Genomic DNA, 26,557 nt, shown 5'->3' with positions numbered 1-26,557 from the left:
GGCGCGAGGTCAGAGGGCGACCGCGCAGGTGACTGAGAACGAACCACCGCAACGACTCGAAACCGGGGGGGGGAAGTGAGGGAATCAACAATGTTACTGAGAGTGTGATGCGAACGTGCAGGATCTTGCTGCAAGGACGGTTAATTCAAATAATTCGGAGAGAACGCGCAGGCGCAGAAACTGGGAGGGCACGGACTGGAGCATGCGCAACGTTGCCGGTTATTGGAGCCGCCCGAAGGCGAGGAGACTGGATAAACAGGACAGGAGATTGGTGAGTGAGGGGGGGTCTGCACACTTTGATTTGATTTATTATTGTCACATGTATTAACATGCAGTGAAAAATATTGTTTCTTGCGCACTATATAGACAAAGCATACTATTCATAGAGAAGGAAAGCAGAGAGTGCAGAATGTCGTGTTACAGTCATAGCTAGGGTTTAGAGAAAGATCAACTTAATGCAAGGTAGGTCCATTCAAAAGTCTGATGGCAGCAGCGAAGAAGCTGTTCTTGAGTTGGTTGGTACGTGACCTCAGATTTTTGTATCTTAGGTTACATTTTAGCTTCATTTGAAGCAATTTTTGAAAGCGGCATCTCGGCCAAGATGCAAATGAGATCAAGCCTTGGAGGAGGTGCAATGCCGACTCCAATCAGCTTGGATCATGTAGATCAAGCCCAAGACAGGAGGTGAGAGCCCTGTCTTGTCAGCTTGGATCGGGAATGTCTCAACTTGTTGAGACTCTGAATTGGACTTGATTTGATTGAATTGGATTTTTTTTAAAAAGGTGGAAGAGCGGCACGGTAGCACAGTGGTTAGCACTGCTGCTTCACTGCTCCAGGGACCTGGGTTCGATTCCTGGCTTGGGTCACTGTCTGTGCGGAGTTTGCACATTCTCCTCGTGTCAGCGTGGGTTTCCTCCGGGTGCTCCGGTTTCCTCCCACAGTCCAAAGATCCCTTTAGTGTCCTGAGATGTCTAGGTTAGAGGGATTAGTGGGTAAATATGTAGGGGTAGGGCCTGGGTGGGATTGTGGTCAGTGCAGACTCGATGGGCCGAATGGCCTCCTTCTGCACTGTAGGGTTTCTATGATTTCTATGAAGAGAGAATGTCCGGGGTGCTTGGGGTCCTTAATTATGCTGGCTGCTTTGCTGAGCAGGAAGTGTAGACAGAGTCAGTGGATGGGAGGCTGGTTCGCGTGATGGATTGGGCTACATTCACAACATTTTGTAGTTTCTTGTGGTCTTGGGCAGAGCAGGAGCCATACTAAGCTGTGATACAACCAGAAAGAATGCTTTCTATGGTGCATCTGTAAAAATTGGTGCGAGTCACAGCTAATGTGTCAAATTTCCTTAATCTTCTGCGAAAGTAGAGGCATTGGTGGGCTTTCTTAACTATAGTGTTGTGGTGTTGGCATGGGGAGGACTAGGACAGGTTGTTGGTGATCTGGACCCCAAAAACTTGAAGCTGTCGACCATTTCTACTTCGTCCCTGTTGATGTAGACAGAGGCATGTTCTCCATTGCACTTCCTGAAGTCGATGACAATCTCCATCATTTTGTTGACATTGATTATTGTTGTATATTGGATAAATAGGATAGGAGATTCAAGAGTGAGGGGGTTTGCACACTGGATAAATAGGATAGGAGATTGGTGAGTGAGGGGTCTGCACATTGGATACATATGGCAAGAAATTGGTGAGTGTGGGGTCTGCACTACACTAGGTATATGTGTGAGGTGGCCAGGCCTGACTGACCAGGTCACATTTGCTCTGTTCATAGATATAAAGTAAAAACTGTTAATGCTGGAAATCCTCAATAGTTCTGACAGGAGAGAGGATAAATTGCTGGAGAAAGGATAAATAAGACTTTAATATTTCTGGTTGATGACCTTAAACTGAATGTTAACTGTTTAAATACTGATTCTGAATATTTCCAAAAATTTTTGTTTTGGTTTGAACTTTCGTGGCATTCAGAATATTTTCTTGTATCAAGGTGAAACATAAAAACAAGGGGGTTGAATATGCCATTTGGCCTATAGAACCTGCTCCATGAAGTGGCCAGGCCAGGTCTGGAGCTGTTAATTTTAATAATTTAGCTTGCCCTGCAGTAATTGTGACTGGCATGTCAAGGGGGCTTATCAGGTCCAAGAATATAACATACATGTAGGCTCAGGAATAGGTCAGTCAGCTCTTCAATCCTGCTTTGCTATTCAGTACAATCATGGCTGATCTTCTAACTCAACTCCACATTCTTGCACTTTCCTTGCATCTCTTAATTCCCCAAAATATTTCAATCTCTAACTTGATCACATTTAACACTGAGCATCCACAGCCATCTGGGATAAATAATTTCAAAGATCCTCAACCTTTTAAAAAAATATTTCTTTATCCCAGTCTTAAGTGACTGACCGCTTATCTTGATACTCTGCCCTTTCAAACTTAAGATTGAAGAGCTTTAAGGAAGGAGATGCTGTTAAGAAAATAAGAAATAGCAACAAGAGTAGACCATAACAGCCTGTCAAGCTTGCTCCACTATTTTGTGAAATCATGGCTGATCTGCCTCAACTCTGCTTTCTCCCCATATCCCTTGAATACCCGAGCGACAAAAGTCTGTCAATTTCAGCCTTAAAATCACTCAATTATGCAGCATCCACAAGTTTCTGAGGTTGAGAATTCCAAAGATTCACAACCCTCTTGTTGAAAAAGTTTATCTTCATCTCAATCCTAAATGATGTTTTCTTATGAGACTATATCCCTATGTTTTCCCTAGCCAGGGAAAACAAGCTCTTAAGTCACCAACTCCCTTGAATATTCTGTATGTTTCATCCTTCTAAACTCGAGCAACAATCGGCTCAATTTACCCAGCCGCTCAACGTTGAACATTAAGTGGGCTGAATAAATCTGCCTCACGGTAGGCCACAGATTTGAACTCTCAAAAGATTAGTTTTTAAGACCATCATTGGAGCTGTCAACTCTCATTTCTTTCAGTTTAAGAAGTGATACTTTGGTGCATTTATTCATTGGAGTTGAGATACATAACCATAATCTAATTGCATAATAGAACAGGTTTAATGTACAAATCCTGTTTTTATGTTACTGTCTACATATAGACAGTTTTCAATGGGCAGTCTCTGTCAAAGTTTTCCATTATACATTTTGATATCCACATTTAGTAGGGAAGGGTGCTTCCTGACTAATATCCTACTTTCTGTTGTCACAATTTGAGGTGGATTGGCCATGCTAAATTGCCCCTTATTGTCAGGGGGACTAGCTAGAGTAAATGCATGGGGTTATGGGGATAGGGCCTGGGTGGGATTGTAGTCAGTGCAGACTTGATGGGCTGAATGGCCTCCTTCTGCTCTGTAAGATTGTATAATTCTAATTTTCCATCATACTTTTGTTACAATTTCTATTGTAAATTGGCATGTCAACATTTCCCATTCAAATTTATTGTGTTAGGATATGGTTTCAGACTTTTGTGGAGCAAGTTTCTGAACCTTGGATTTAAAAAAAAAGAAATTTGCATTCATCAATTGAAAATGCCTAATGTTGCAATCATAGACTAGTACTGCAGAGAAGGCAATAATCAGTCAGTCACCATGGCTTCATGAAGGATAATCATGCCGTACAAATTTATTAGAATTCTTTAGGTGGTAACGAACAGGTATACATAAAGAGGAACAAAAGATGTAATATACTTGGATTTCCAAAAAGCCTTTGATAAAGTACTGCACAAAGGGTTACTTAATAAGAGCCCATGGTGTTGGAGTAGTATTTTGCATGGATAGAAGATTGGCTAACTACTAGAGGACAGAGTTGGGATGAGGAGCATTTGCAGGATGGTGACCTGAAACTTGTGGAGTACCACAGGGATCAGTGCTGAAGCCACAGTTATATACATTAATGACTTGAACGAAGGAAGTGAATGTACTTTTGGCAAGTTTGCTGATGACACAAAAATAGGCGGGAAGGCAAGTAGTGAGGATGGCACTAAGAATCCACAGAGGGATTTAGGCAGTTTAAGTGAGTGGGCAAAAACTTGGCAGATGGAATATAATGTAGAAAAATGTGAAGTTATGCACTTGGTAGGAAGAATAAAAGAACTGAATATTATTTAAATAGAGCACAAAGGGATTTGGGAGTCCTCATGCATAAATCACAAAAAGCTAGCATGCAAGTTCAGCAGGTAATAAGGAAAGTAAATGGAATATAAAAATAGGGAAATCTTGCTAAAACTATACAAGGCACTAGTTAGATAACATCTGGAATACTGCAATTTTGCCCACAGAAAAATATATTGGCATTGGAGGCAGCCGCAGAAAGTTCACAAGGTCCGTCCTGGTTATGGAGGGATTTTCTTTGAGAAAAGGCTGAAAAGGTTGGGCCTGAACACATTGGATTTAGAGGAATGAGAGGCGACATTATTGAGATATACAGGATTCGCAGGAGGGCTTGGCAGGATAGATACTGAGAAGTTGTTTCCCTTTGTGGGAGAGTCTAGGACCAAAGGGCATAATCTCAGATTAACGGATCACTCATTTAAGAAGGAGATGAGGAAAAATTTCTTCACTCTGAGGGTGATGAATTTGTGGAATTCTTTACCACAGGGGGCTGTAGAAGTTGAATCATTTAAGTATATTTAAAGCTATTCGACTACTGGTGGCATCAACAAATGAATTTAAACCTATGTACGCTTGATGTTCACCCTATTCGCAAGCATATTCCATTAGGAAGTATAGGGCTCTAACTAATTTTCCTTTGTTAAGTGAGGTGCTGAAGTCAAATGTATCACCTGCATTGCTGTTGGGGCTGAGATCTTTAGCAAATTCACAATGAAATGGAGACGGTGGCAAAGGATTAGTGATTAGGATTAGGACTTGGTTCAATAAATTAATTGGATTATAATATCTACACCACACATTCTCAGACTTCAAATAATTGCTAATCCTGTAATATTGTGGCTGTGAATTTACCTGATTTCAGGCAGGTGTGAGAGCTTCAGTCGTTACAGTTGTGCACAGATTGCTCCATGACCAACATGATATGCCTCTCAGAATAACTTGTTACCTCACCAAAGCAACATTGCTACTTGTTTGATTTTTATGTTCAATTTACTGAACATTTCACATTCTGTTTCCCTTTTACAGGATGGTAAAACAACATGTGAAACAGTAGATGCGAGGAAGACAGAATTATGGCCATCTTTGATACCCCAAAAGAGGCTTTTGGTGCCTTGCGTCCAATTTGTGTTCAAATAACAAAGGAACAGACTGTCAACAATGTACAATGCCTTCAATCTCAGCTACAGAAGGTTGGAGATGCTGCCTTACAGGAATTGCAGGAATATGTCTTGTTTCCACTCAGATTTTCATTGCGGACACCAGGTCTAAAACAAGAAAGATTTGTCCAGAGTGTGGTGGAGTGCATTAATTTTATTATTTCTCGAACATGTGTGCGGAATAAGCAACAACTTTATGACCTCTTCTCCGAACTTTCCCTTTGCCTGTCCTCCCCAGGCAACCATGGAAAGCTAGCCATTATCTCAGAGGAGCTTAAAATGGCTGTTGTCCAAGGATTCATTGCCCTGCTACATTCAGCATATGGTGACATTCTGCTAAACCTGTACCAGCCAGACATGCTTCCCACCCAAGGGTTTGTTATTTCATTGCTATTAGACATGGCTGAACATGAAAAGTCAAGACAGCTCCGAGTTCTTGCCCTGAAGTGTTTGCTGGTCTTGATTTTACAGTGTGATTGCCCAGAATCGCATTGTTCCTTTGACAACAATGGCCTCCTTCAAGTTGGAGATTCATTTGCCTCATTTTTGCCTGGGATCACTTTAGGAATGACACGAATTATCTCTGGAGATATTAATCAGGGTCATTTAGTTGCAACTTATGCCATCAAGGTTTGGTACAAGGTGGTGGGCTTAGTCATGGCCAATGATCAAGTGTCCGAAAATCACCATGACAAGAAAATACCCTTTGTAGAGGAGAGAAAGCTTGCTGAGCTTGTAATCTGCAGAAAACCAGAATGGGTGAAAAACACTGCAAGCAAGCTGGATGTATTGTTACAGAAACTCTGCAGCTGTGCTGCTGGTAATCCACATTGGAAAGTAAGGTTGGAATTGATTGAACTAGTTTGCCATTTGCTGTCTTACTGTAACAAATCACTGAAACAGTCCATCAGTCATTTGCTGGAAGTTCTGGTGGGTCTGGTGGGTGATGAGAGACCAGAGGTGCAAACTAGATGTAGTCAAGTTTTGACAAGCGTCTCTGAGCAGTGCGTGATGTGCAAGAACAAAGATTTCACCGATGTACTCTCTGAAAGCTTGCACGCACTCACAACCGCTCTTCCAAGACTTATGAGAACACTGGATGACCACGGTAAATTGAAATCCTTGGGTTTGTTGCTTGGCTACTTAAAATTATTAGGGCACAAAGTCAATGTTGTTCTAAATTCAACTGTTCACCTTGAGCGTCTTTCAAAAGCACTGATGCAAATCCTGGAGCTGGATGTCACAGATGTGAGAATTGTAGAAGAACGGCGTCTGAATTCTGAAGCTGAGGATCTGCAGAACCCAACATACTCTTTATCTGGCTGGGATCACCTAAGAACAAGGTGCAAGCCCACTACGCAGAAAAAATACTTCAAGTATTTTACAGAAGAATGTATATTTGCATTACTCCAGCAGATTTGCAGGCTTCTCGGTTACTATGGCAATCTCTATCTGCTCGTGGATCATTTCATGAACCTCTACCAAGAGTCGGTAGTGTACAGGAAACAGGCTGCAATAGTGATTAATGAACTATTGCTCGGAGCTGCAGGGTTAGATGTGGAAGTTCTGCATGAAAGAGAAACTCCAATTAGCATAGATGATCTCACGGGAACCGTGACTTCCATTATTGAGGAGTACACGAGCACGGCTAACTGGCATTTGGTAACCAGTATTGAGTTAGAACATGAGACTGGCCTCAGCCCTAACCAACCAAACATTCAGGATTTTACTAGAGGATCCCACAGTAGTTACCTGTACTCAAGCCAAAGTCTAACTGTTCACACGATGAATAGTAATATCTGGCAAATTTGCATCCAGCTTGAAGGAATTGGCTATTTTGCTCATGTACTAAATAAGGAAGCTCGTTTACTTTTAATGATATCTCTTTACCCGGTGATAGAAAAGGTTGGAGCTGAGACTCTGCTTGTTAGTCAAATGGCCACAAGGACTTTAGTGGATCTTTGTCAAGCCTGTGGTTATGATTCACTTCAGGAATTGATAAATCAGAACTCTGACTATCTGGTGAACACAATTTCCCTCAACCTGAGAAGTCTTACTCAACACCCTCACACACCCCATGTTATTAGTGTCATGTTTAGCTATTCCGATGCCAGTCTCCTGCCTTTAGTTGATGATATGGTCCCGGATGTGCTGCTGTCTCTTGATCATTACTACAATGAAAAGGCTCAGCTAATTTTCGCTGTCCTCCATTCGCTGATGTCAGCTTTAGGTATGTGTCATGTGTTAAAATAATATGGACCTGTATTAGAATGTAGCACTTTCGGGAATACTGATTAGAATGCAAATCTCTACAGCCAGCCAGGTCTTAAATGCACAGACAATGTGGGTGGAGGGAGCATTCAACACAGGTTAAAGAGATGTGTATTGTCTCCAGACAGTACAGCTTGTGAAATTGTGCAAGTCCAGGAGTCAAGCAATTAATTCAAGCAATAAATCCAGGAGTCAAGCAATTAAGCAATTCAAATAAATTGTTGGACTTTAACCTGATGTTGTGAGACTTCTTCCTAAAGACTAATGCTTTCAATTTCGCACAAAACACCATTTAGCCAAGTTTTACAACTGTAGTGCTGTACATCATAGATTTGTTTATATTTTGGTCTTCAGTTCTGATGAAGACTATGGACCTACAATTATCAGAACCTGCCTTTTTCCCTTTCTAAACCTGATTGGGCGGCACGGTAGCACAGTGGTTAGCACTGCTGCTTCACAGCTCCAGGGACCTGGGTTCGATTCCCAGCTTAGGTCACTGTCTGTGTGGAGTTTGCACATTCTCCTCGTGTCTGCGTGGGTTTCCTCCGGGTGCTCCGGTTTCCTCCCACAGTCCAAAGATGTGCGGGTTAGGTTGATTGGCCATGCTAAAAAATTGCCCTTGGTGTCCTGAGATGTGTAGGTTAGAGGGATTAGTGGATAAATATGGAGGGATATGGGGGTAGGGCCTGGGTGGGATTGTGGTCGGTGCAGACTCGATGGGCCGAATGGCCTCTTTCTGTACTGTAGGGATTCTATTCTATGATTGACCTCTGTAGTTCCAGCATTTTCTTCGTTGCCAATTTAACCTAGTGATTGAAAAAAAACTATTCTAATAGCAGAAATCACTAAATAATGGAGCTATCTACCTCTAATTGCCTGAATTTCTTTTGTGTAGCCTTGCAAGCTAAGGGGTGTAAGCGTATATATAACATCAGCATTTTGGGTTGTATAATTAGAGGCAGGGAGCACAAGTAATTAAATAAGTTTGAACAACAACAACTTTCACCTTTAAAGGAGTATTCATCCCCAAAGCGCTTCACAGGAGTGATTATTAACACAAAATCTGATACCGAGCAACATGAGATATTAGGACAAGTGGCCAAAAGTTTGGTCAGAGGTAGATTTTAAGGAACACCTTAAAAGGAGAGTGCAAGTTGTTTAGAAACAGACTTCCAGAGCTTTGGGCTTGGGTTGTGCAAGTGTGGTGATGTGTGGAGTAAAATAAATCAATTGCAAAAGAAGTCAAAATTGGAAAAACAAAAGAGATTTTGGAGGGTTGTATGGCTGGAGGAGATTACAGAGAGTTGGGGCGGGCCATTGAGGGATTTAAAAACGAGCATAGAAATTTTAAAATCAAACTGTGTAGGCCAGGGTGATGGGTTGACAGGGTTTAACGGGATTTAGGATACAGGCAACAGGCTTTGAACTAGAATCATGAAATATGAACTAGATCATCTTTATGGAGGTCAAATGTTGGTTATTGCACAGTTAGAACATTGTGCAGAATTTTGGGCACCACCATGATCAAAAGGGCACTAAAGTCATAGGGGACATAGACATTTGGCTCAAAGTAACATTCTCACCTCTTGAGATAGTGGCCGGAATTTTACCAGCACACCCATCCTGATTCCGAGGTGCGTAGAACGGAATTCTCCATTGGCCTCGGGCAGGATTTTATGCATGAACGAGGTCGTAAAATCCCGGCAAGTGTGTTGTGGGTTCAAGATTCACTGCGGAGACTTGAATACATAATCTAGGCAGACATGTCAGAACAATACTCTTTAGAGAAGACATGAAACAGAATGCCCTTTTACTCCCTCAGGAGGATATGAAATATCTCGCTGCACTATTCAAAGAAGAGCTGGGAAGTTTATCCTATGTCCTGGACAACATTTATCCCTTAACCATCCCCTAAAAAAAATTGACCATAGATTTAATTGGTACTTGTGGGAACTTACTGTTTGCAAAATGGCTGCCAATCTTTATTGTTATTTCACATGAGTCTAGATCTAATATTGTATTCCTTCAGATTCACAGGCTGAAGCTGATGGGGGTAATCCTCTTTTCCAGTAGCGAAGGTAGACGTGAATTAATCTTGGAGTAAACACTGGTACAAAAGTTCAGACGTTCCAGTAGAAGCAGTGAAAGCGAGGGCCAAGTGACTGGATACAGCTCTGGTTCTGCTACTCTTTTGTTGATAGAAAATGGCAGGCTGCCTCTTTTAGTTTTACAAGGCAATATTACAGGTTCCAGCAGCTTAAGGAGAAGGCAGGTGGGGGTAATGGGGGAGGGGAGGGGGTGTGTGTGCATGTGACACCCTTGGTTTGGAGAAAAGATGTATATTCTTGGTCTAGGTTCTTGAGATGGTTAATGTTTCATCCATTGATAAGTTTACAATATGTTTTTAGGATCTTTTGTCCTCGCAGATGGGCCATTTCTGTTGGCTAGAGCCTGCCTTAGAAATGTAAATCCCATTGTGAAATCCCTTTGGAATTTGGTCTCTGCAAGCACAAGGTTGTTAGTGTATCTTCAGGGATAATGAGATTGTAGCAGCTCTGAATGCCAAGAAGTTCCTAATGTATGAGTGATAATCAGCAGTGGCTTCGGCTATAGTAAAGCCCTGTTTAAAAGATTTTATAAATCGGTCATGCTAGTGTATATATAATATAGTGTGAGGTCTTAATTCCAGAGCAATATTAAATTGAAATTTTAAAAAAAATTCCACATGATGGAGAGTTTTATTTATATATAGAAAGTTTTGTGCCATTACATATGGCCACTATTAACACAGTGGAAATTTAATAGATGCATCCTCCAGGTAGATAGATGTTCCTTTGTTTTCTCCAGTGAATCTATGCAGAAACTGTGGTCCAAATTAACAGTATAGCTTCTGAAAATGTTACTCAGTTGACTTTTGTAAATTTTGATCGTCAAAAGCCCTTCAACCAAACCCTGCCACTGGTGTAGGCAAGCCAGCTTGTATCAGTGCCAATCCCCAGCCTGGATAAATGGGAGGGTTTGCAGCAGGAAGGGCGTTCGGTTATAAAACAACCCACCAAATCCAAAATATGAAGGCATAATCAATCAGTGTTGTGGCGATCCCATGGGAAAAGCTGAAAGAGGAAGGGAACAAGCTCTTTAGCATGTTAATGAGAAGTTCTGTAACAAAATGATGTATAAATTTTTGATCACAAAACAGCTCGCTGGTTTCCACCCAAGGATCCTATTCTGAAAAAGGAAAAATCTAAAGATAAAGTCTGCAGGTCTGATATCACAGCAGAAGAAATCCAATGCTTTTTCCAGAAATATCAGAAACAGAAACATCTGGCTGAGGGGGATATTGACGATATCGATCTGGATATAACAGGTAATTGCTGTGCAAGAATGCCTCTCTTCCACATAATGAAGGCATGTAATTTTATTTCTAGTATAATCCTCAATGGACATTGCGTGAACATTAACCTACTATCAAATGGGAATCTGTGATCCAGTCAAAGCTATGTAGCTGACTGACACTCTAAAGTCTATGCTGCAAGCTTTAGCTTTATGTTATTGTGTCTCAACAAACAGGATGCTTTTATACTTTTTCCATTTTGGTTCTTATTTGGAAAGTACTTTAAAATTCAGCTCTCTTCAAACATACAAGCTTTTCCTTTGATTAACCCAGCTATTAGCTGTTGGATGCAATGACTTGAAGCGACTCCTCTTAATCCCATCTCATATGTTCATTGCATTTCTACAATCTTCTCTCGCTTCATCGTGCCTCATTGCAGTCTACCTTTTTTTCATCTGTTTTGCCTTTTATATTTGTTTAAGCCCGCTTTATGCCTTAATTCTTGAACTGTGATTTGTTGGCTGTGATACTGAGAGGATTCTGCATTTCAGACCCGCACAGTCCCCTAATTAACTTACTTTGTGCTTAATGTTTTACACCTGATCAACCATCTTTCTAATACAGTAATTTCAGCCAATTATTTTACCAGAAATCTAAGTACTATTGAGAAGGAATGCAAAATCTTTTCAATCTAGAATAATGCAGAGATTAATTGTTGTGTATAAGTTCTGATATAGCTTCTCAATATATGCTGTTTGTTTTGAATATTAGATTTTATACGATTTAATACTTCAGTGACAATGTAGGTTTCAGACTGCTGCCCTGAACAAGAGGGTTAGATAAGTAGCAAAGCGGGATGTATTGCAGTTGGAAAACCAACTAGCGAAAACAATCGCTTCACTTTTTTTGCAGAAATTTCCTTCAGTTAAATATTGGGAAGACTGAAGTCATTGTCTTCAGATTCCATCCTGAACTCTATTCCTTAGCTATAAACTCTTTCCCTCTCTCTAATTTCTATCTGAGGATGAACTAGACTGTTTGACCCTGCACTGAACTTCTAACCCCATAATAAAAAGAAATAAATTCTGGAAAAATGGTCAGGCAGCTTTGATGCTTTTGGAGTCATGAGGAATGTCACAATCCTAATGTCTCAATGGACTGAGCCCATTTGTGTTGTTTTATCATTTTATACATTTGACCTTATTGCTGTTCTTGATTTTCTTTTCAGGTGACTATAGTGCCAGTCATTGTCTGAAGAGCTTGAGTTTTAAATAAAAGTAACCGATGCTGTTATGTGGATGGTTTTATTTACTTACAGCAGGTTCTGGATGGTTGTAATTTTTGAACATTCTTACCTGTAGAATTTGTGCAAACCTAATCTCAAGTTCCACAGGGTAGTTGTGCATACTGAAGCCTCAAATATGATATGATTTTCAAGGTTGCTCTTGAAGGCCTTTAAATATGAGTCTCAGTTTGCACACGTAAGTTTCAGTTTAACTCTGGATAAGATTTTCTCCAGAGTAGAGCATAAGTATAAATTAATGCCAGTATTGCACTGGTATAAAAGCTGGATCTTAGGTTGGGAGTTTCCTATGGTGTTGGTTGTCATTGTACAAACAAGATAATTCACTGCTCATCTGTGCTGTAATATATTTCCAAATAACTAGGGTTGCTGGTTTGCCTGATGTCCATGCAGTAACATTAGTCTTTTTGGTCTGATTTATCTGTGAACGTGAAAGACCCAGCACCTTGATCCTATCACTGTTTCAAGAGCAGTCATGTTTTAAAATGTTGTCAGTGACACTAAACACGTATGCATATGTTCTCTTTTAGAAGGTGAAATCCCTGATCAGCTGGAACCTGACATCAGCTCCTACCAACCAAATGTGGAAAAGGAGCTGCCTGCTCATATCCAAATTGTCAAAGATGTGATGGAGAGATGCATTCACCTCCTGTCAGACAAAAGCATTAAATTACGGCTAAAGGTCTTGTACTGTTTCATATCTTGACATTAGATTATAGAATCTTCAAGGGTTTACTAGATATTTGTTGATTGTAGGGTTTCTTCTGTGAAAGTAAGGCTCGAAATTCTTGGGATTTTACTTAAAAAGTAACCCAGAGAATATGGGGATTGCTAGAAACCTAGTTAAAGCATTGCTTTGAATATCCCAATGGACAAAGAAGTGTTCAAGTCTATTAGGGAAAGCTGTGTTCCTCGCCACTCCCTCAGAACGATGTTATAGTCTTTCATTTACCCTTTTTACTGTATTACAGAATTTTGAATTTCTGTTAGTCCAAAGTTGCTTCCAATCTTTGTGGAATGGTATTAGTGAATTCTAATGACTTGTTTGAGATCAAGCGAATTGGTATTAGTTTTCAGAGCATAATTCTAATTTGTTCTGTATATGTTGTAATTAAAAGAACATGAGTACATGCTGGAAATACAAATTAGATCAGTCAGCATCTTTACAAAGAGGTAGATCAATGTTTTGGAGGTGTGCAAATGCACTTTGATAACTGCTAAATAAGTTCCAATTTCCACTTGCAGCAGTTAGAACAAAAATACTGGGAGTGGAGTTCTAATGCTAAACTCATTAATAACTATAGCTGAGTAACTTGCACTCCATAGAACCATAGAAAAGTTATAGTGCAGAAAGAGGCCATTCAACTCATCTTGTCTGTACTATCCAAAAAAAGAAGAAAGAAACTAGCCTCTCCTATAATCCCATTTTCCAGCACCTGGTCCATAGACTTGCAGGTTATAACACTTCAAAAGCAGATCCAGGTACCTTTTAAATGAGTTGAGAGCATTTCAACTTCAACCACCAACTTGTTGAATTCCAGATGCCCACCACCCTCTGGGTGAAAATGTTTTTCCTTATGACCGCTCTATTTCTACCAATCACTTAAATCGATGCACCCTGATTATTAACCTCTCAGCTAGGGGAAACAAGTTTTTCCTGCTTATCCTGTCTAGGTGCCTCATGATTTTGTACACTTCAATTAAGTCACCCCTTAGCCTCCTCTGTTCGAAAGGAAAACAACCCTAGCCTGTCCAATCTCCCTTCATAGCTATGATTTTCAAACCCTGGCAACATTCTTGTAAATCTCATCTGCACTTTCTCCAGAGCAGTTATGTCCTTGTTATATGGTGACCAGAACTGTACACAAAACTCTAGCTGTGGCCTAACCAGCGTGTTATGCAGTTCCATTATTGCATTCCTGTTTTTGTATTCAATACCTCACCCAATACAGGAAAACATTCCAGATGCTTTCTTTACCACCTTGTCCATTCGGTTCTCATGTTAAACGTTTTAGCTATTGCACTACCTTTATCATAACATAACCTGAGAGCTTTACTATAATATGCACCCTGTAATTTGCTATTTGAACACTCCCAGACTGCATAGTTAGCATAAGCGAAAGCTTTGCCTAAATAGAGTAAAAATCAACTCTATTGAGTTAGCTCCTAAATAGACCTGTCCTGTATTGCTCAATCTGATTCTATAAGAGAGAATTGTCAGGGATGGAAATTGAGAGCTAAAGTGAATACTCTCAGTCTTCCATGCTGTCTAGTTCCTTTCTTATGAAACGAATGAGGCAGGAGAATTCCCAAGAATGTGCAGCCCAAGTAAAGTGCTCAATTGTTTTAAATGGACCTGTGTGCAAATAGATATTTAACATGTTTACAGTTTAAGCATTAAACAATTTTTCTGTTAGCCTGGTTGGTCTCCTAGTATATCCTCGATCTTCAAGTGACACAAATCTGAACGTCTATGGCGGAAAGTGATTTTGAACGTGCATCACCAGATTACATAGAGCATTAACAAGTCCTGCTCTTTATTGCTAGAACTGTTTATTATTCAATAATCATGCTTCTTCAACACAAACCTTCATTTTGAACCACCCTGCTGTGCTCTGTGTGCCCCTACCCCTTACAACAGGTACAAAGAGTTCTTGGACATCAAGTCCCACCCCATTTCTGGCTGCCCCATTTTTGCTAGTACAGGAAAGAGAGTGGGACACGATTCTCACATGTGGGGGGGAGAGAGAGAGAGGAGGTGGATCAAACTCAGCAGGGCCATTTGGTGAGTTCAAACAGACCCCATTTTCTCTGCAGCAAGGGCTTTATCAGGCAATGTTTGACTTGCATTTTTTTAAGAGTACACGTAAGGGTGGATAAGATCAGTGGGAGGGCTTATCAGTTCACAGTTTGATTAATAACTCCAAGAGGTTGTTAAAGCATTACCTATCTCTGGGGTTGTGAAAATAAATGTTTGTTTTTGAAAGGGATTAAGTACCTGAAGTCATATGTAAAAAGTGAAATCTGTAATAGATATTTAGAACTTTATTTCATCTCAGTATGGCTCCTGAGGTTTGCCCATGGGAGTTGGCATGGAGAGTATAATGCCAAAGGTTTCTGAAAGGGGGACATGGATTGGCATGAGTTAGCAGTCGGATGGCATCAAGACTCAAGGGGCATTGGGGTTTGATCAACAGGCATGGGTCAAGCATGGGGATGAAGGTGAGGATTGAGGGCCAGAGGAATTAATATTTAACACAACTGGAATGAAGTCTCAGAGAACAGAGGTAGGGCTTTTAACTAGACCGCTTCAGCACTTGGCATCCCCTGTTGGCCTCCGATCTGCGTCAAGGTGGCGGACCCAACTCCAGTACGCCCTCTTCTAATGCTTCTGATTTGTCACGCTGCTTATCGGACATCCAGTATTGAATCAGTAGAAATCCTTGAACTAAATATTGGGAAGATCGAAATGTTGTCTTAGGCCCTCCCACAAACTATGTTCCCTGACTGCTGTTTTCATTTCAGGCAACTGTCTTAATACTGAATAGATCATTTGCAACCTTGGTGCTATGTTTGATCAGAGATAAACTTCCTGCCACAAATCCATCAGTGAGACTGCCTCCTTCCACCTGGGTGCCATCACCTGTCTTCTGCTGAGACCTCCATCCATGCCTTTGCTACCTGTAAGCTTCACTATAAAACACACTTCTGACTGCCTTTGTATCAGCCACCTGACATAACCTTAAGCTCGTCCAACAATCTGCTGCCTGAGCTTTAACATGCACCAAATTTCAGTCACTCAACACCCCTGAGCTTACTCCCAATCTGACAACACCTCATTTGATATTAAAACCAATCATCATCACTTGCTTAATTATAATATCCAGTGTGAAAATTGAATCATGTTAGATGACCTAATTCATTATTGTTACATGTTGTCCTCGACATCCCAGCTCCTGTCTGGGTTTGTCAGTACCAATTACCTCTCCCATGTCTAGATGTCTGATTTAATGAATTCTCTCAGACTGACGGCCCTTGTTGGTGAACGAACCTATATTCTATGCTTTCCTCCCTTGTATCTAGGCCTTGCTGCTTATCTGAGTTGACTTTAATGAAGACCAAAGTCTTCATGAAGTCTTGATGACTTCCTGGTGCCCACTGATTGGGCAGAACAGTTGCCTTGATCTGTTGGTGGTCACTTCAGCCAACTGCAGGAGCAGTCCCATGAGAAGGTTCTCCAGCCTGCTTGCTCTGCCCTAGACACCCAGGAGCATGAGGCTGAAGTACAACAAAAAAATTGAGGAATAGCCCTCAGATAATGTAAGAGGAGCAGTAACTCATATGTTCTGAATAGATATAAAACACTGTCTCCTCCACGTTGCAGAAATTACAGGTGCCCAGGAGTACCACGGAATGATTTGCTACATCGTATTTTGTTATATACATGCAAGTTGTGTTCTAAACCAGTGGACCCCATTAGGGATAAAGAGGGTTATATATGCTTCGTGGCTCAGGGCAATACATAATGAGTACTTTGTACCAATGTTTGCTAAAAAAGATACTGACTGAAAGGGTTAATAATCACAGAAGATTAAGAATCATATAAACTGCTGTGAGAGAAACCAGAGGTCTTCATTAAAGTCGACTCAGATAAGCATCAAGGCCTAGATACAAGGGAGGAAAGCATAGAATATAGGTTAATTCACCTAACAAGGGCCCTCAGTCTGAGAGAATTCATTAAATCAAACATCTGGACATGGGAGAGGTAATTGGTACTGACAAACCCAGACAGAAGTTGGGATGTCAAGGACAACATGTAACAATAATGAATTAGGTCATCTTAACAAAATTAAATTTTCACACTGGTTTTATAATTAAGCAAGTGATGATGATTGGTTTTAATATCTATCTTATGCTTGATGTAACCTTAATTAATAGATAGAGATAACTCCTATACCTTGATTGGTATATGTTAATTACTTGTAATTAAATTTGAAACTATATCTGCTTGTGTATTCCTGAATTCTATACCCTGGCTAGTTACAGTCTGTGACCTATGACTTTCCAGAGTCCTCTCTATAGTTTGCATTAAAACAGCTGTTTTAAGGAAACTCCATGACTTGATCTGGCTACTTGAAGAGAACAAAGTTATAATCAATTAAAAGGTTGAACACCAAAGCCTGCAACAGTGACAAAATATAGGTAGAAGTGAAGATGTAATAGATGGGGTGAAAATTGATAGGCAGAATATACAGAAGCTAGTTATGCTTAGTGGATAGGTAGCCTAGTCTCGATGGCTTGATTTCTAGGTTGCTAAAGGAAGTGGAGGTGGAGTTTTCAAAAGCGCTTGTCATAATCTTCCCTCAATGCATAGGAGATACCAGAGCAGTGGTGGGCAATGTGTGGCACATGGGCCACATACGGCCCATCAGGGTACTGAGTGTGGCCCTTGAAGTGTTTTTTGACTGTTGACACATGCAGGGTTGCCTGATTCTGCTGATTTTCGTCCATTGAGTTTTTTTTCCTACTGGCATGACTAAAGTGATACACTCGCAAAGCAAGAGCACGTGAAGTGAGGTGCATGCTGATTGTACACAACATTGATTATATGAGCTGTGTGCTCCCTCTGCATCCAATCAGAATGTAAATCTTTTCGTTACCATTTGATTTTGATGACAGTTCTATTACAGTGAATGCTAAGCATTTTCTATAACTCATTATCAAATGTTTGACATGTATTAAATGTATTTAATCATGGGGACATGGTTAGGGAACATGCCCAATTTAAAGTTAAAGTTTATTTATTAATCACAGGTAGGCTTACGTTCACACTGCAATGAAGTTACCATGAAATTCCTCCAGTCGCCACACTCTGGTGCCTGTTCAGGTACACTGAGGGAGAATTTAGCATGGCTAAATAACCAGCATGTCTTTTGGACTGTAGGGGAGCACCTAGAGGAAACCCACGCAGACACAGGGAGGACGTGCAGACTCCACACAGACAATGACCCAAACCGGGAATCAAACTCGGGTCCCTGGCGCTGTGCTAACCACTGTGCCACATGCGGCCCACTGAGATGAAGAACGGGCCATTCATGCAGCCACTCACTAGACTAGCCTATCATTGTGCCAGAGGATTAGCGAGTGGCAGATATGAGACCCTTATTTGAGAAAGGGTGTAAGGACATTTCTAGTACATACAGGGTGATCAGTTTAACATCCGTGTTGGGTAAGATTTGAGAAACAATGATCAGGAAGAAAATCAACAGGCACTTGGCGAGGTTTTAATTAATTGAGAATAGCCAGCATGGATTTAGAAAAGACATATTGTGCATGACTAATCTAATTGAATTTTTTGATGAAGTAATAGAGAACATTGAAGAGAATGCAATGGATGTTGTCTATATGCATTTTGGCAAAAGGGAGAGGCAATATGGACTTGATAGCATATTAAGATTGGGCAGGGACAGAAGGTCCTGGCAGTTCATGTGAATAAATCTTTGAAGGTGATAAGGACACGGTATAGGTATATCAACAATCAGCATGCACCTCACTTCACGTGCTCTTGCTTTGCGAGTGTATCACTTTAGTCATGCCAGTAGAAAAAAAAACTACATGGACGAAAATCAGCAGAATCAGGCAACCCTGCATGTGTCAACAGTCAAAAAAACGCTTCGAGGGCCACACTCAGTACCCTGATGGGCCGTATGTGGCCCATGTGCCACACGTTGCCCACCACTGCTGTGGTATCTCCTGTGCATTGAGGGAAGATTATGACAAGCGCTTTTGAAAACTCCACCTCCACTTCCTTTAGCAACCGGGCGGCACGGTAGCACAGTGGTTAGCACTGCTGCTTCACAGCTCCAGGGACCTAGGTTCGATTCCCGGCTTGGGTCACTGTCTGTGTGGAGTTTGCACATTCTCCTCGTGTCTGCGTGGGTTTCCTCCGGGTGTTCCGGTTTCCTCCCACAGTCCAAAGATGTGTGGGTTAGGTTGATTGGCCATGCTCAAAATTGCCCTTAGTGTCCTGAGATGCGTAAGTTAGAGGGATTAGTGGGTAAATATGTAGGGATATAGGGGTAGGGCCTGGGTGGGATTGTGGTCGGTGCAGACTCGATGGGCCGAATGGCCTCTTTCTGTACTGTAGGGTTTCTATGATTCTATGATCTCTACGAGATTGATGTACCACACCAGGAAGAAAGCCAACTGTGCTTTTAGGGTGAGATCAAGGATACTGGATTTTCCTTCCAGAATGTTGACATCACAGTCACTTCACCAGTTTTAATTTAGACATGGGAGCCAGTGGTATGGTCCTCTCAGATAAGGAACCATAGCTAGTGAAGCAATACCTGATGCCACTCACACTACTGTACAGAGCAGGAAACATTAAGCTCTCAGTTAAAGGAATGTTGCAAGCAAGAGTCCAATGTAAAAAACAAATAAGGGAGATAATCCACAAACAAGAATTTTCCCTCTTGAGCAGGAAAGCCTATGTTGACCTCAACCTCCTCCAGAATGTTGACATATTGAGAGAGTAATTAGCAAAACATGGAGTCTTGGGCTTCATAAATAGAGGTGTTGAGTACAAAAGCAGGAACGTTATGTTGAACCTTTATGAAGCTCTGGTTAAAATATTTATGTCTACTTCTAATAACATTTTGGGAAGGATGTGAAGGTCCTTGAGAGGGTGCAGAGGAGATTTACCAGAATGATTCCAGGAATTAAGGAATTTAACCACAAGGTTAAATTGGAGAAGTTGGGGTTATTCTTGGACCAAAGGGGATTGAGGGGAGATTTGATAGAGATCTATAAGCTTATGACAGATTTAGATAAAGCAGACAATTGAAAGCCGTTCCCCTTAGCTGACTGTGTAAGGAGCGGGGGATACCAATTTAAAGTTTTGGACAAGAGAAACAAGGAATGTGAGGAAGAACTGCCTTGCACATTGAATGGTAATGACCTGGAACTCGCTGCCTAAAGGGGTGGGGAAAGTGAAGATGATCAATGATTTGAAAAGGAAATTGAATGAGCACCTGCAGGGTTAGCGCGATAGAATGTGGGAATAAGGCTGACTGCATTATTCCATAGTGTGGCATGGACTTGATGGGCTGAATAGCCTTCCTCTGTGCCATAATGATTATGACTCTCCCAATTGTCAAACTAACAAACCCCATGAATTCAAATGTTATATAATGGAAATAATAGAATTTAAAAAGAACTATGTTTGAACAGCAAAATACTTTAACAGTAAATTATTGTTTCCTGAATGCAGTATGATTGCAATGAATATGGAAATTGTCTCTATACTGAGATCCTTTCAAAGCTCTGCCTCATTACTTACTATGTATCATACCTCTTTTTTTTTTTTACAGGTGTTGGATGTTTTGGAGCTGTGTGTCGTTGTTCTTCAGAATCATGTGAATGAATTGCTCCCAATGGTACACCGGTTGTGGAGTCCTCTTGTGCAGAGATTGACTAGTGATGATCCTCTTGTGGTCCTCAGGGCATTCAAGGTGAAGTAATATTTCCTATTCAGCAATTTTGGTGAATTTATGTATGTCACACATTGGGTGGAATTTCCCAAAAGATAATTCCAAGTGTCAAAACGGTGAGAAAATGGGAGTCCTCCAGGTATGCTCAGGATCACAATCTCAACATTCAGCCACTTTTTTTGAACGGCTGGGGTGGGGGGGGGTGAAATAACAGAAATGTGTTGGAATTGTTTTCTGACCTTGTATGAACAAACTGCAGAACTTTAAGTGATTTCATTTTTGCTTTTCAGGTGCTGTGTAAGTTGGCAGATGCATCTGGTGATTTCCTGAGGAGCAGGGTCTCTAAAGACATTCTGCCCAAGGTGACCAAGTCTTTAGTAAGCCAAGGTCTGGTCAGTGCAAAGGCAGGGCCCATTTATAGACACACCCTGTCCTACAAATTGCAGTTAGCTGAACTTCAAGGCCTCGGAAAACTCTGTGAGAAATTGGATCTTGGTAAGTACTTACCTCCATTCAACAGGCGAACCACTTATATTGTTATGAAAATTTAGGAAAGAAAATTAAGATATTTATCAAGGATATTCTTACTCTTTCTGGTGTGGTCCAGAGTTTTATTTCATTTGTGTGTTCTAATTCAGTTATTTTCTAAATACAGCTGCAGCATTTCAACTTCAAACCATTCATGCATTTAGACACCGAGTTCATATTGTGAGACCTTTTTGTTCAAAATCCCGTATTAAAGAAAAAGTAGTGATTAATTAATTCAGCTATGTGGTAGTTGCCTTTTCTTTCTATTTGTGGGTATTTGATAGATTTCTGTGGCAAAGGTAATGTCATTTGTTCCCTATGGTTTCCAGAAATATGCAGTAGCCATGCTAACCTTCAAGGCCAGCAAATTCTCCACAATGGACACTTGTCTTTGCTTTTACAATGTGCTGGTTGCCAATATTGAGTTACACTTTTTAATGTGATTGGCCATGCAGGAAATAAGGTGTAGGGAGGTTTAATCCTCCCCAACTTTCAAAACTAGAACATATTCCCTCTGCAAGTTTAACTGTCACCCAAGCTGAATAATAACGGATTATGCATCACATACTCTACCATTTTTGGCTGCTGTTTCTCAACCCTGCTGCAATGAATTATCTCTTGGGAGCAAAGCAGAACTAGTAAGTCATTGCTTAAGATTTAGAGATTAATGCACCCAGCAAGTATGTGGCTGGTGAAGTGAGTATTGGTGCAAAGTTTGCTGAATCACCTATTGCACTAGCCAGTGCAGAAGGATATTCACCAGAGTACTAAACCCAGAGGCAGGAGTAGAAGAAGCAGCCAAGCCATATGCTAATTGAGCTAAAGCAATCTGACTGACAGCAGACAATAATTGATAGGTCCAAATTGGCCAGATTGGTGACCTGATTTCCTTTGCTTCTGCAGGTATAACTTCAGACTATTGCTGAAAATGCTGCAGGTTCCACTCTGATGTATATTGAAGCATTATTTGAAGTATTAGTTTTTCTAATTTTGTGATAACAAACAGCAAAAGAGTTTGAAGCAAGTAGAAATTGATTAGTTAACAGAGTTTAACAATGGAATGAATTTACAAGGCCTCAATCTAGTTTGTGCTGAGTATGAGATAGTAACGTGTTAGCAGTCTAGTTCCGAGGGGATTTTCCAGGCCTGTTAGTTGTCGGTGAGAATCGTGATGACCCAGAGAATAGGACATCGGGCAAGATATGAGTTGATGCTGATAAATATTCAAATTGACTAGTTTACATCTCATTACTGGTTTGAAGACCGATTCAATTCCCTCCTGCTATTCATCCACCTCCCAGCAGGATCTGAACCAGGTGGGCTTTGGTAGAGGTCCTCAGAATCATGGATCCGGTGTGTTGAACGCCCAGGGTCCATGGAGCACCACTAACCCCTCAGTAATGAGAGACATCCTCCCTTACATACACACACCACGCAGGTATGAGGTTGATTTCCCCCGCCACCCCCGCCTCAGGGGGGGGAGGCTGTGGGGGATCTGAGGGGGGAGGGGCTAAGAGGGGAGTCAGGTCACCTTCGTACCTGCGTTGTTTGGGACTGGTGAACCCATTATTTGTGGGTGGGGGAATAGGATGTCCCTCTCTGGTGAGGGGTTGATGGTGCTCCCCTGGTCAATGTGGGGGACATCACTTTTTTTTTGTGGGAGAGGGACCTGTCTCCAAATGCAGAGATCAGGGCACCCTTTAAAAATGACGTCCCACTCTCTGAACAGAGGGGCTGGCGAGGGGTTACCCGAGATGACCTAATTTGCATCTTTCAGGTGGTGAATCCCGCGGGAAACCAGGAGCGTTTCCTGATGGTGCCAACACCAGGAAACGCTCCTGTTTTCCCGCCGGCATGGGCACCTAGTCCCAAATCAGGAGAATCATGGCCAGGAAATGGCAAGTTATTACTTTGAATTTAGAGCAAAGAAACATTTATTGAAGTAAATTTGGGTTGGCTTCAATTTCCATCTAACATCTGACCAGGGGACTGCCTAATGCTGCCTGGTGAGCACAATTGGTTAAATCACACTGGAGGAGATGTTATCAATGTTTTTTTTTAATGCAGGGGAGACTGACCTGGTTATGGTTGCTAGCACCTGCTTACCATACCTGAGTAGTAGGCAACCTCTAAAACTCCAGGATGCAGCTTGCAGGTAACTCATTTCATTCAAATCAATGATTAATATCGCTAAGTTTGAAAAAGAGCTTTCACAGTGCCAGCATTGTCTTATATTCATTTTCATATCTTTATCGGGGAGAAGTTTAACCTGGCTATTCTGACAATCCCTTTGGATGCATTGTCCCCAACATTTATGTGGCATAGGGGCAGAGGGAGGATGGGAGTGCAATTGCTCCCCATAAGTAAGTATATATGACTCAGCGCGAGGTTGCATTATTGAGTAAAAGGAGAAATTAGCATGTAGTCAAACTTGTCACAACAGAGAATTTTCTGGTTGCATTAACAGCCCTTCTCATCATATATCAAAATTAGATGTAGAAACAGGGCCCAACTAATTAATATTGATTAGCTGCGCCATTCAAACCACGAAGCTTCTTGGTCTGTGCTGAATTAACTGATGAATGTGAGGTGATGTGGGATACTAAACTGTCCTCAATGTGCTGAATTAAAGAGGAGAACACTGATTGAATGACCTCCAGAAAGGAAGCTACAGCAGAGACCCAAAAGATGGAAGAGAATTGATGGTTAAAAAATGGCCTAAAAAAGAAGTAATCATTTATCTTAAAGCTGCTTCACCTGGAATCAAAGGCACTTTAAAGGGAAAACCCTTCCTCAGCTACATCATCTGAAGGCACAGTATATTTTCATGTGTGCACTGACGACCCGTAGCTCTACCTCACCACCACCTCTTGCTAAATTATCAGATGCTCATTTACATCAACTACTGGATGAGCAGAAATTTCTCCCAAATATAATTTCGGGAAAGTGAAGCCATTATTTTTGGTCTCCACTCTAAACTCTGTTTCCTAGTTCCTAACTCTATCCTGCTCCCTGACAACAGTTAAGCCAACCTGTTTGCAACCTTGATGTCATGCTCTTTCCGAAGATGAGATTCGGCCCTCATATTTGTGTCATCTCTTACGCCTGTTTCCACTTCTAAAACATTGCCCGTCGTCACCCCCTATCTCAGCTCAGCTGCTGCTGAAACCCTCATTCATACCATTGTTACCTCTAGACTCAACTATTCCAATGACTCCTGGCCTGTCTCCCTCATTCTACCCTACAAAAAACTTGAGGTCATCCAAAACTCAGCTGCACATGTCTAAACTCGCAGTGAGTCTCATCCCCTTACTACTCCTATACTTACTGGTTTACATTGGCCCGCAGTCAAGGAATCTATTGACTTTACAATCCTCATCCTTGTTTTCAAATCCTACCATGACCCTTCTTACCTCTGTAATCACCTCCAGCTCCACAACCCTCCGTGATATCTGAACTCTAATTCTAGTGTCTTGTGCATTTGCAATTCTAATAGATCCATCATTAATGGCTGTACCTTCAGGTGCTGAGGCCCTAAGCTCCGGAATTCCCTCCCTGCACCTCTGGCTCATTTCCCTCCCCTATAACCCATACAACCTACCTCTGACCAAGCTTTTTTGATTGACCTGATATCCTGTTATGTGGCTCAGTGTTGTACTTAGTTTTATATTCCTATGAAGCACTTTGGGAAGTTGTATTAAGCTATATAAGTTCTTGTTAATGTGTATGTAATATTTCTATTCTTCCCTCCACCAGTGTTTTTCATCTTCTAAATGAAGCTGATCCTGATGCTACCTGGCTCACTTTGAGTGAAGTTTATTGCCCAGATGCCTACAATCCACCACACCCCAGCCTCTCATCAATACAACTGACTGGAATGGGAAAGCAAAGGAATGCATTCACTGACAATGTTTCCCGGCTTCTGAAAGAGTTTGAATGACTTAGGAATTTGTGGTACTTGACAGTACTTATACAATATCTAAAATTCTTTATACGCAGACTACCAATATCAACATCGGTACAGGGAATGTGTAAAGTTGAGGGAAGGCACTCGGCCACAGGGATATGGAGTGCTTCTTAGTGTACTGTGGCTTGTTGTACAGCAACACTGTCAGAGGTCAGGACACATGTTTACACTTTGACCACAAGTAGAGTGCATGACAGAAAGGCCAAGAAAATACAGGTGATACAAGTGTGATGAGATTCCAAATTGTTCTAACCCTTTCTGTCTCTTTGGGTTATTTTGCATTCAGAATCTACGAGGAGCGTTTTGTTCATCAGGTTTGAATAGATTTGAGTTTCACAACATCTGTACCAAATTTAGGGCATCACTTCTTAATATTGTCTAAGGGATGACTGAATGTAATCGGATGTTCTGTATTTCTGATGTTACAGCCGATCAATATTTGCTTCATCTGAGAAACTTAGTACATAAAGGTTTTCAACTTCCCAATGAAAATCTAACTGTCTGAAGTGATAGTTTGATGGTCGTGGACAGATAACTAGTTTCTAGAATGTCCACCGTAGAAAGTCTGAGGAACAAGTAATTTGCTACCTGACAAATGCAGCAGGTCAAATTTTGAATTATGAGTGAACTTTATAAACAGTGTCACTTGTTTGTATTACAGATTTCAAGCCCTCCTTGTTGCAGCTACAGTAGTGCTGGTCACTCTGGCAAGAGGTCAGGGTGTCTTAAACTGTGCACAGGATGCCTTTGGCTAATTGAACAATAGCATAACCCAGCAGTGTGAGAGCAGCTCCCCCTTGTGATTAGAACAGGCTATCTTTTCTTTAGTATCTGTACATGACCAGTTTTTTTAATTTAAAGCCAGGTACAAATCATTAAGCTGCTGTTATCACATACAGTGAGTTAGAGTAACGGTCAATGGAAGTCTTGCTGACTTTGCTCAGTCCGACTTCTTTCTGAGACTAATGGGGGAGGGATTATATCGTGAACCAGTTAATTCTTGCAGGATTAACTTTTTTCGTTTCTCATTGCATTTCTTTCTATAAAACCTTTAACTGCATAAGCTGACATCCTACAACCTGGCTTCCAGGCTGACATATCTCAGTCTTTTACTGATCCGTCACCCTCAAAAAAAGTCATAATAAGCGCTATCTATATGCAAGTTTTTTTTTCTCCTTTTCTCCATCCACTACTCAAGCTTTTAGCAGTATAAGAGAAGGAAGAGCATATAAATGTGAGCATACCTTTCAATATGTTATAACTTTTTACCAGATTTGGACAAAAGCTGATGTCTTTTGCTAGATTCTATTCTAATGCCTGCTCATAGATAAGTAATTGACCACCATTTGGATAATTTTAAAATGATTAAATTAAATTCTGATTAAACTGTA

General features: G+C 41.1%; 1 protein-coding gene across 1 annotated transcript; it reads left to right on the top strand.

Annotated features, from left to right (window-relative positions):
• The first annotated feature begins 8 nt into the window (after nt 1-8).
• Nucleotides 9-26,557, top strand: tti1 (TELO2 interacting protein 1). The gene is made up of 8 exons (XM_078236407.1): nt 9-271; nt 5,141-7,501; nt 10,742-10,909; nt 12,710-12,861; nt 20,552-20,692; nt 20,962-21,166; nt 23,267-23,354; nt 24,956-26,557. Exons 2-8 carry the CDS (start codon nt 5,188-5,190, stop codon nt 25,137-25,139), a joined length of 3,252 nt encoding a protein of 1,083 aa, XP_078092533.1. The 5' UTR covers nt 9-271; nt 5,141-5,187; the 3' UTR covers nt 25,140-26,557.

Source organism: Mustelus asterias, chromosome 20 (genome assembly GCF_964213995.1).
Source record: "Mustelus asterias chromosome 20, sMusAst1.hap1.1, whole genome shotgun sequence".
Lineage (NCBI taxonomy): Eukaryota > Metazoa > Chordata > Chondrichthyes > Carcharhiniformes > Triakidae > Mustelus > Mustelus asterias.
The sequence above is the reverse complement of the archived record's forward strand: the minus strand, read 5'-3'. Positions and strand labels throughout refer to the sequence as shown.